The sequence below is a fragment of the Glycine max genome, chromosome 19 (assembly GCF_000004515.6).
Source record: "Glycine max cultivar Williams 82 chromosome 19, Glycine_max_v4.0, whole genome shotgun sequence".
Taxonomy (NCBI): Eukaryota; Viridiplantae; Streptophyta; class Magnoliopsida; order Fabales; family Fabaceae; genus Glycine; species Glycine max.
This window is the reverse complement of record NC_038255.2, coordinates 6,967,112-6,978,380: the sequence shown is the minus strand read 5'-3', so window position 1 is coordinate 6,978,380 and position 11,269 is coordinate 6,967,112. Positions and strand designations below refer to the sequence as shown.

The 11,269-nt window shown below is 33.0% G+C and overlaps 1 protein-coding gene across 1 annotated transcript; it reads left to right on the top strand.

Annotated features, from left to right (window-relative positions):
- Positions 1 to 412: 412 nt before the first annotated feature.
- On the top strand, positions 413 to 11,042 carry LOC100779559 (ultraviolet-B receptor UVR8). Its single transcript, XM_003555076.5, has 11 exons — positions 413 to 1,626; positions 1,735 to 1,879; positions 1,992 to 2,114; positions 2,254 to 2,314; positions 3,072 to 3,190; positions 4,137 to 4,222; positions 4,752 to 4,953; positions 5,788 to 5,841; positions 8,495 to 8,608; positions 8,961 to 9,017; positions 10,667 to 11,042. Exons 1-11 carry the CDS (start codon positions 1,598 to 1,600, stop codon positions 10,862 to 10,864), a joined length of 1,188 nt encoding a protein of 395 aa, XP_003555124.1. The 5' UTR covers positions 413 to 1,597; the 3' UTR covers positions 10,865 to 11,042.
- The last annotated feature ends 227 nt before the right edge of the window (positions 11,043 to 11,269 follow it).

Below are 11,269 nucleotides of genomic sequence, written 5' to 3'. Positions count from 1 at the left end.
TCATAATTCATGCTAATAAATCATAATTCCCTAAAAGAGGATATATCTATATATAATTATAATTCATGCTAATTATGATTGAATTAGATTCAGTTTTCTCGAATATATCATCTTTTAGGGAATTATGATTGATTAGCATGATTGATTGATTAGCATGAATTATGATTATATATAGATATATCATCTTTTAGGGAATTATGATTGATTAACATGAATTATGATTATCATTGATTATTTATAATAAATCAATATTTATAAATATATTATAATTAATAAAATAAATAAATATATTTAATTATATTATAATTAATGAAATAAATATGTATAAATTATATTATAAAATAAATATCTTTAAATATCTTGTATAATTAACACAATTTTTATTTTTCTTCTTACGGATCAAGTTGATCCGGAAGAGACTTCCGGATCAACTTGATCTGAGGAAAATCAAGTAAGGACAATTTTGTCATTTTTTTAGAATGTTAGACTATAGGCCAGACTCATGCCTCAAAAATTCATCGTAGGTTAGACTCAAGCCTTTTAAAGCCTGACCTGACCTATTTTCACCCCTAACAGCCAGCGAGGCACGGTGTGAGATTGTGCTTTGGAAGGGGTTGCACGGTGCGAAAGTAATATTTCACAAATATTATACGCTGCGAGAGATTTAATATTTCTACCGTCAGATTAATTTATTTAAAATCTAATGGTTGATAATTTTTCTTCTTTTTTCCTTTTTCTTTTGTTCTTTCCGAGTTTGATCCTCTCTCTCAGCTTTATGTTCATTGATGTTTGGTTGTGGTCATACCTCCACCACCTGTGCTAGCCAGTGCAATAATTAGATCGAGAAATACAACATGATACAGATCAAGAAAACCAACAACAAAAAAATAAGAAAAACTCTCATATTGAAAACGCCTTAACAAATAAAAAACGAGATTTGGATAATCGTGAAGAAGAAAGTCATGGGCAACGAACGTCCCTATTGAAATTGAAAAACGGTAACAAATCATCGACCTCCTACCACCAATCCTTACAGAGTCCCAACTAGATTTGGAAATAAGAAGAAAAAAATCCAAATCCATTGTTGGTGAAGGCGAGATGTGCAGAGGATAATAGATGAGGAAAAAGAGAAAGAAAAAACAAAAAAGAAAAAGAAAAAGAAAATTCTCAACCATTGATTCAATTTTTTAAAATATCTAAAGATCCCAATTAGTTTCTTACCGTGCTTACCTCGTATAACTTTCGTCTCGCACGGTGCCTCACTATTGAAGGATTTGCGCGCCAGCCTCGACCTCGACCTTCAATGATTCGCAGACAAATAAAGAACTAATGAGACCATTTTTAATAATAATAAAAATCACATGAGATAATGAGATATGTTTTTATAAATAAATAAGGAACAAAAAAGATTGACAAATTATATTTCAAAGAAATAAACATATTTTAACCCATCCTTATCTGTAGTATTTAAAGTGCAGTAGTGGGTTTAGTTGAGTTTTTCGCATCCTTAAAAATGAAAAGAAGCACTCACTCGTGAACCCCACGCAGTGTTCGATAATCAAATCTTCTTTCTTTTTCTTCCGCAGTCCCAACCTTCATGGATTCTCACTCACACATCATTGCTTGGTTTCTTCTCTTTCTCTCTCTCTCACACACGCACACACACACTATCACCATTTTTTCTCTCTTTTTCTGCACTGACTCACTCAAGTTTCTTCTTCACTTCATTTTCAGGGGCTCTGGTGAAGATGGTCAGCTAGGAATCGGAAGCAACGAAGAGAAAGAATGGGTCTGCCTCGTCAAAGCCCTCCAGCCCCACCGTATTCGCTCCGTCGTCGCCGGCAGCAGAAACTCCCTCGCCATCGCTGACGACGGCAAAGTATCTTCCTTTTTTTTTCTTCTATTTTTCTTATTCAATTCGTTCTTAAAAATCGTGGGTATCGCTCAAAATCTCATTTTTTTTTTGGTGGGGTGGTGGTTATTTTTTGCAGTTGTTCACTTGGGGTTGGAACCAAAGGGCCACACTTGGGCACCCTGCTGAGACCAAGTCTGAGAACAAGACTGAGAACACTCCCAGCCAGGTCAAGGCTCTTTCCAGTGTTAAAATTGTTCAGGTATTCATTCATTCATTCATTATCTTCAATTCATAATTGTTATACTTATTATACCTTTGCTGTTATGTTTGATGGTATACTTATTATGTGAGTATTGATGATTTTGATGATTCACTTGTGTTATTTGTTGTTGTGTTAGGCGGCTATTGGGGGGTGGCACTGTTTGGCCGTTGATGATCAGGGCAGAGCTTATGCTTGGGGTATTGCTCATTTCACTCCACAGTCCACACCGTCATCCTTTTTTGCTTCTCTTTCTCTATTACAAATTTTTATGATTATTAGAATTGGCATAGTCCAAAGTGGCGATGTCATTAAACATAATAAAGTGTCTTCTCATTTTTCGCTTTGAATGCCATATGCCCTTCTTTTATGCCCTTCTTTCATTTTCTCTTTTGTACTCTATAATGTTTTGCATGCTTATTAGTTGAATGACCTTTTGGACAAAATTGGTTGCAATACATAATTTAAAGAATGAGATAAGTGCCATAAATCAAGGTTTTAAATTGCAACTGTGGTCGCGGTTTTGTTGCAATCTTTGATGTAGCGGGAAATTTTGGACAATTGTGGGTGATGTGGGCGCAATTGAAGTCGAATTGAGGTCACAGAAACTCTGAAAACCTTGATGTTGTGGCCAGAATCACGACCAGTGACCATTTTTTGAAACATTGCTCATAATATTTATAGTTATAAAGTTCTCTCAAAATCAGTGTCATAATATAGTTACTGCATACTAGATTCTCTTTAAAGAAAATCTTGTAAGTGATGAACTTCTTCTCACCCTTACGAATTGCATACCTGTACCATTTACTTGATAACTATCGATCTATGTTAAGATACAAATTTGAAGATTGGGTGGAATGCTATATTTTGTTTGTTTCTTTTAGCTCTCCAAAATTCCATAAAGAGTGTTGATGTATGTATTGTCAAACTTCTAAGAGCAAACATAATTGATGTCAGGTGGAAATGAATACGGGCAGTGTGGCGAAGAACCCGAGCGCAAGGATGGCACTGGTAGACCTTTAAGGAGAGATATAGAGATCCCTCAGCGCTGTGCTCCTAAGCTTGTTGTTCGGCAGGTAGTTTATGTATTCCATTGCCATGCATGCTATGATGGAACAAAGATGATTTGCCTTTGTTTTGTTTCTGTGCCAATCTTTAATGTTAGATGCATATTTCTTTTCTTCAAATCATTAGTTTTTAATGTAACTACAATTCCTATGTAAGTCTTCATCTACCTTTAATTATTGGATCATCATCCTTTTGGTGAACTCTAAGTGAAACCATAAAAAAAGGAATTCGATGTGAATGGAATTTTCAAGATTGTCCTTGACAGGACATTATGGCTGCTTTTAATCCTTGTAACTTTGTTGTTGTTATTATAGAATTCCATTGAAATTTGTAAATTTAGTAGAACATCGGACTTGCCAATGATTTAGTTTCCAGATGTTTAAGTTGCTTTTACTCATTTATTAGAAGTTATCACAGGGAAAAAGTACTGTATTTATATTTCACAACTGAAGATCAAATTACAGCTTCTGATATGCTGGAAAGCAAAGGATACATCTAAGATTTTTTTGCTTACTGATACATGCAAGGCCCTGTGAGGCATGTTCAAACTAAAATGGGTTAAGCTCCAATAAGCAATATACCTCTAAATCTATAATTTTTCTAGTTGACCCATTCTTAATAATTTTTATTTTAAATACTTAATTTGAGTACTTTTTAGGTTAAATTTATGAGATGTGCTCTACCCATAGGTAGGGTTAGTTTTTCATTTTAGTTATGTATGTGGTGCCTCTGCAGGGCATGTAATTAGTATTGATGTTACGACCTTAACCACTGTAGCATTACTCAATAAATTGAATTTGATTCTTTTCTGTTAATTAATTGTGCAATAAATACATTCCTACAGTGTTTGGGTTTGTGTAGGAACTCCACATCTCTATTGTTATAAATATATCATCTGCATATTTGATACCATGGTTTTTACTTTGTTTGATATTTTTCTAATTGCTTGTGCAGGTTGCTGCAGGAGGAACTCACTCAGTGGTACTTACACGAGAAGGGCATGTTTGGACATGGGGTCAGCCATGGCCGCCTGGTGACATGTAATTTTCATTTTGGGTTAATAGAATAAATTTATTGAGATTAAGGGAATGAATTGCAAAGAAAAAACTTCCTCCTATACAGAGAACAAAACAGAAAACAACCATGGAAAAAGTCAAAGTCAACATGATAAAACTTCCCAATCACTAAATGTATCTGTTAGTAAAAACTCATTAAAAGGATCATGTGCTTCACAGCAAATAGATGGCAAAAACACCTAATCTTTCCCAAATCAAGTGATGTGTCAAAGAAGCCTCCTTAAGGATACTTGAATTCTGTTACAACCAAACGCTCCAAATTGTAGTGTAGATTGCACTTTGCCACAAAAAATTGGCATCTCTGCTTCTACCTAAAAAAATAAAATAGTGAAGCTTGATCCATTATTTTCATCTTCGTTGTCTTCCTTATAATACTGCATTGCTATTATCTTAATATGAACTTTATTTACTTATTAAGATGTTTTTCTGCCTTTTAGGTAACTAAAAAGTTTCTACTTTATGCTAACTTCTATGTTTTTGCTTTATCGTATAGAAAACAGATTTCAGTCCCTGTTCGGGTTCAAGGTCTTGAAAATGTGAGGCTCATTGCTGTTGGAGCATTTCATAATTTGGCTCTTCAAGAGGATGGAACTTTATGGGCATGGGGTAATAATGAATATGGACAACTTGGAACTGGAGATACTCAGCCTAGATCACAACCTATTCGTGTTCAAGGACTTTCTGATCTTACCTTGGTTTGTATCTCATTCTCTGAAATCAACTTGTTAATTTCCTCTTCTGTGTCAGCAGACAGGATGATATATTTTGCCATATGTACAAACTGGTGCATATTTCTGCCTGAACCAAGAATATGAAATTCCAAACTGGTTTTTGGAACTCAATTCTTGATTTTTGTAGCAAGTGATGCAATGGGTCGATTCTTTGTGATGCCCTAGCAAAAGAAAGTAAAGTAATTTATCTAGAGTTTTGTTCATAGAAAGCTGTGTGACCTTCATAACAGTGAAGGCAATTCCATGTCTACTCACTAACACATAAAAACAAGGAAGTATGCATATAAGAATTCATTCAATATAGTTTACTATGGATTTGTGCAAAAAAAATAAAGTTATAATGTTAAGAACTGGTTCTTATATGGTTCTTACACATGTAAGAACTGTCTGACTCCAATGGCAAAAAAATGTAAGAACTGGTTCTTAATTTAAGAATCAAAATAAGAACCTGTGGTGGAGATGGTCTCAAAATTTAAGAGAATGAGATTTGTATATTGCATTTTAGAATATTACAAAAGCCACTGAGATCTCTTACAAGAGCAATATTTATACTGTTGAGATTCAGTTGTAACTGAAATCTAACTAAAGCTAACTGTCAACTAACTACAGTAGTAAACTAATCAGAGTTAGTTACTCATATACACTTACAGCATCTTTTCTATTTTACATTAGGTTTATGGGGTTATTTCTCAGGGTAGGGGTTGAGGATCATTAAGTATCTGTACCCTTCAAAACTTTGAATCTTTGATTATATTTGAATTATCTAATTTCTTTTATTAAATCTGTTTGGAACTCCAGGTAGATATTGCAGCTGGTGGATGGCATTCTACTGCATTGACAGATGAAGGAGAGGTACTCTTTTCCTTTTTTATGTGTGTAGAATCTATTAGGTTTAAATTTTAATTTCAAGATATCCTTGTAAAATATTTGAAGTCTGTGTTTAACTCTATATGCTTAAATTTTTTATTTTCTTGTTTCTTCTTAAAATAGTTGTTATAGTAGGAAACCATATCTACATTATTATTTTTGGAAACAGATTTTGCATTAAAGAATTAGCTGCTTGGTAAACATTTCCTATTTTAGTTTTTCTTTTTCTTTTTCTTTTTTTTTCAACGAGATGCAAATTATCTATGCATATGAGTTTCAGCATAGTTGTCATAAAGCCAACAGCAAATAGTAATATCTTGGATCTCCTATTGCTAGAGTTAACTAATCCACCCATGTTTTGTAGCATGTTACTGGAACACCATTCAATTGGAGTGCAAAAAATAAATATAAATAAAATATGGATGTGAGTGAATATAAAATAAATGGTTGTGATTTTCAGTTTTGGTGGCCACTGACCAACTATCAAGCCAGATGATTAGTTTGCAAATTTAAGTAACTGTAAGTATAATCTAAAGGAGACAGAGATGTAAGTAGTGTAAGTGAATGCAGATAAGCAATATAGAATATGCTTAGGACATTCATTTGATTTCATAGTGCCAAAGATTCTCAGTGGATTTATGGCCTTGTTTGTTAGACCTCATGGGGAAAATCAAGGCCAATTGATTAATAGGCCAGATCCAAGGCCTAGAGAATCTGGAAGGTATATGCCAGAAGAGAAAGGGCAAAATGGGAGAGTCTTGAAGGAGTTTACTGATTTGGCAAAAGTGGTAGTCACATTTAGGTAAACAGTTGTTAGCAGAGAGTGGAGAAGGAAGGAGGGGATCATTATTCTATTGGTATTAGTTAGGGTTGGCAAACGGATGGATTGGATAAATTTTTAGTCAAATTATAATGGATGGATTAAGAATAATCCGTTAATCCATTTTGATTTAATAAAATTTCATTTGAAAAATCCAATCCATATGGATGGATTATGGATATCCAATTCATCCATAAAAAATTATTTAAAAAAATTATATTTAAATTTATAATAAATCATTTAATTATTTAATACTCTCTATTAGGTGTGGCAAAATTATTTATTTATCCATGATCCATCCATGTAAAATCCAATCCATCCAATTGTTAAGATAAAAAAGGTTTGGATCTGATTGGGTTGGATCATATAATAAAATGGATGAATAACAATCCATCCTCTAATTAACATTATATCCTCTTTCATGATGATATTATTTTCTATATATATCCCTGACCCCCTTTAGTTACCAATTTTTATTTGACTAATATTTTATCCTTTTATTAGATTTTTAATGCAATTTATTTTTATAATATAAATATTGGACCTGATAAATCCAATTTCAAACCAAATCAGTTCACGATTGTGATTAAATATTTCCAATGGATCATCTAATTAACATTTAATGGATCAAAATCAATCCAACATATTTTTTTCATATTTAATTCTCTCTCTCTCTCTCTCTCTCCACTCTCTTCGAACTAAGCTATCCCAATTGTGAACAAATTGGTTTGGTTTGAAATCAGATTTATTGGTCCAATATATATATATATATATATTGTATTAGTGAAATAAAAATTATGAAAGAGGATATAATTGAAAATCTTATAAAAGGATAAAATATTAGTGAAATAAAAATTGGTAACTATAGGGGGTCGGACATATATATAGAAAATAATAACATTATGAAAGAGGATATAGTGTAATATGTTACTGTAAATTATTATAATATTAAAAAAAAAATAAAAAACATATTGAATGGGTACATAATGTTGTTATTTTCTATATTTGTCCCTGTTCCTATAGTTGCCAATTTTTATCTGAGTAATATTATTTTTTTAGATTTTGAATATAATTTTATAATAAAGATATTGGACCTGAGATCCAATTCCAAACTGAACCAATTCATTCATGATTGTGGTAGTTTGGATGGAGAGAGTATTAAAAAAATTAAATATGAAAATAATATGTTGGATTGATTGTGGTCCATGGAGTGTTAATTAGATGATTCATTGTGTTAAATTTAGTGAACTACATTATTGAAGGGTTTGAGATACACATTACATTAGAGAAGTGCTGAGTTACTTCACTCAGCCACGCATTGTATATATCTATATAAAACAGAAAGAGTACAATAAGAAAGAAGAACAGACAGGTTCAGACTAGGGAACCTGGGCTTTTCAGAATACACACTAAAAACAACCTTTTCTACACCTGTCATGACTACTCTTACAAATATACAACTAGCTTATATTCTAACACATTGAATTTGAAAATAAAAGAAAATGAATTGTTACTCATCCATTTAATTATACGATCTATCCAATCCAAGTCTTTTTATTTTTTATTTTAACAACTGGATGGGATTATTTTTCCACTCTTAGTATCAGTTTTCGGCTATGAAGCTTGGACAGAGAATTTTATCTCTCTGAAACTGTAGGCTCTGGGTTGTAAAGGAGTAGGAGGGTCATACCTTTTAGTAGTCCTTTTCTGTTTCTTTGTTGATATTTAATACTTTATTTCCATCTGTCTGGTTTTCGGTTTGTATTATTTTCCAGTGATTTGGCTATAATGTTATCTTTGTTCTGAAATTTATATCAGGTATATGGCTGGGGAAGGGGGGAGCATGGCAGGCTTGGATTTGGTGATAGTGACAAGAGCAGTAAAATGGTACCCCAGAAGGTTCAACTTTTAGCTGGAGAAGATATTGTTCAGGTATTCTCTTTTACTTTCTACTCTTTATCAATTTAACCAAAGTATGGAGCATCAGTGTCATGGCTGGGTAACAACATCAATTATCACTTTCTAGCCTTTAATCTCACTTTGGCATCATTGATTCTCCAAAATGAAGAACCAAAATATCCAAAACCAGGGAAAGAAATACCACCCTTGTGGAGAATATAATTCAACATATTTCACATATGAACCTTTTTGACATTCATATTGTTGTTTGCTTCATATCTCTATACCAATCATGACATCTAACAGGAACTTTTAAAAATATTAAGAAAAGTGTAGCCTAAAGTTAATAATTTTTTGAGATGAGGATATGTGGTTTGTGGTTCAGGTGTCCTGTGGAGGTACTCACTCAGTTGCATTAACCCGGGACGGGCACATGTTTTCTGTAAGTATTTTCTTTGCCATATTTGTTGTCTTTTCTGTGATTTGGTCGAATGATAGAATCCTTCAAAACATTGAAGATATTGATTATTATCAGCACCCATTGGCCAATATTATATTGGCCTTTCTCTGAGTCAATCATACATAGGTGTTTTCTGAAACACTATCTCTGGAAGCAATTTTTGCCATCTCTAAATGATTTCATTTGACTTGAACATGTTTTTGGTCACTGAAAATATAATAGTTTGCACTGTCACCGAATCACATTTGATCATGTAAGGTAAGTTTGTTGTCTTTTATAATAACCACTTTAAAAATTGTACTTGGAGTGATTTCCAATTGGTTGATAGTACAAAAATTTATAGTTTTTAATGGCTACGCACTATTAGTGTAAAGTAATTATACACTATTAACCAATCAAAAATCACCGTTGATATGACTTTTAAGATAGTTATTATAGAACTTAACAAACTTGTCATATTTGAGTATTTGTGATTGAATGATAGTTTAAAATTGCTTTACACTCTCAATGTGTAACCTATTTTCTCAAACCTTTATATTGACTGAGAGTGCATGAAAATTAAACAAATGAGTTTTATGTTGTAATAATCTCTACCTATGAAGCATGGACAATGCTCATCATTGGGGCGTCCGCAAGTCTGGCACGTGTCCGACTGTGACACCAATACGACATGTCTCCGACACTCAGCTCCGGTGTCAGATTAAATAATGTTTTTGCGGCTCTGACACTTAAAGACACCGCTTTGACATGACTTCAGCCACAAAGGGACATGGCTTCAGTGTATAAAAATTTTATTTTGAAATTTTTAAAAGACAAATCTCAAATTTAGAAACTAGAAAGACAGAAACTTATCACATATGGCTCTCTATTTCTCCTAATTTCCTCTTGGCTGGAATAAAACCCTTTTGATTTTGGCTGCCCACTGTTGCACTGACTTCTCAGTTCTCTCAACTCTTCTTGCTAATCGAGAGTTTATGACTTCCATATTTCCCAGACTTCCCGCTCTCTTCATTTCTCATTCCCGACTTACATACTTCCTTTGCTTTCAAAAGGAGTGGCTAACTCTGTTTTTTATTTCACATATGGAAACCGATGGTGTATGATATTAATTTACTTCTTGTTATGTGCGTGTCATATTAATATTGAGTTTATGTATGTGTAATAGATTGACGGCAAAATGCCATATAAGTCATCACTGTCACTTTTTGTTTTTTAGATGGATGGATGGACTAGATCCCTTTTATTTTAACTTGAGGGAACATTGAGCCCAAATTGTGAATGGTGTCTGTTTTCAAGTGTATTTTTTTTTACTCATTATAATATGAAAATGTTATATTTGAATATATATATATATATATATATATATATATATATATATTTATTTATTTATTTATTTGTGTTGGGGTGTCCTATATTTTGGACATTATAGGTGTCACAGTATCCGTCTCCGAGCTTCATAGATCCCTACATTTAACAATAGTATGCATTTAGTGCCTTTGTAATTTTTTAGGACTAAACTTGTAAAACTTGAGTAGAGGCTAATTTAAAACAGAAATAACTCAATACTTTCATAGAACAAAAATATATTTAGGTCATCTAATTCTATTATTTATGTGCTTGACTATTTGCAGTTTGGTAGAGGTGACCATGGACGTCTTGGATATGGTAGGAAAGTCACCACTGGTCAACCAATGGAGGTACCTATAGACCTCCCTCCCCCACAGGATCCCAGTGGCACTGCAACTGAGGGACATTGGATAGCTAAACTAGTTGCTTGTGGTGGCCGGCATACCCTGGCAATAGTAGAATGGAAATCAAATGAATCTTAAAATTGACTCAAATTCTAAATAAAACAGAAACTGGAAAGTGGATGAGGCTAATGACTGATTTGGAACTCAATTCAGGTGCTGGAATTTCACTCGTTCTGCATGATATGATCTTGCCTTTGTATAATCATGCATATGGCACAAGCATAAAATTCATCAATATAGTAACGGGGTTTGGTTTTGGATGGTCTTAATTTGCATATTCATGCAGGCGATTTTTTTTTTTATTCGTAGGAATTGAAGACTGTTAAAAAAATTTACAATAATTCACGTATTTTGTTCAATCACCTGAGTTAAACTTTGACTCATGTAGAAAATGTTTAGTGAGAAAAAAAATATTCAGAAATTGGTGATTCTAGGTAATCATAAATCATGGATATCATAAATTTAGGAAATAGTTAAAATCTG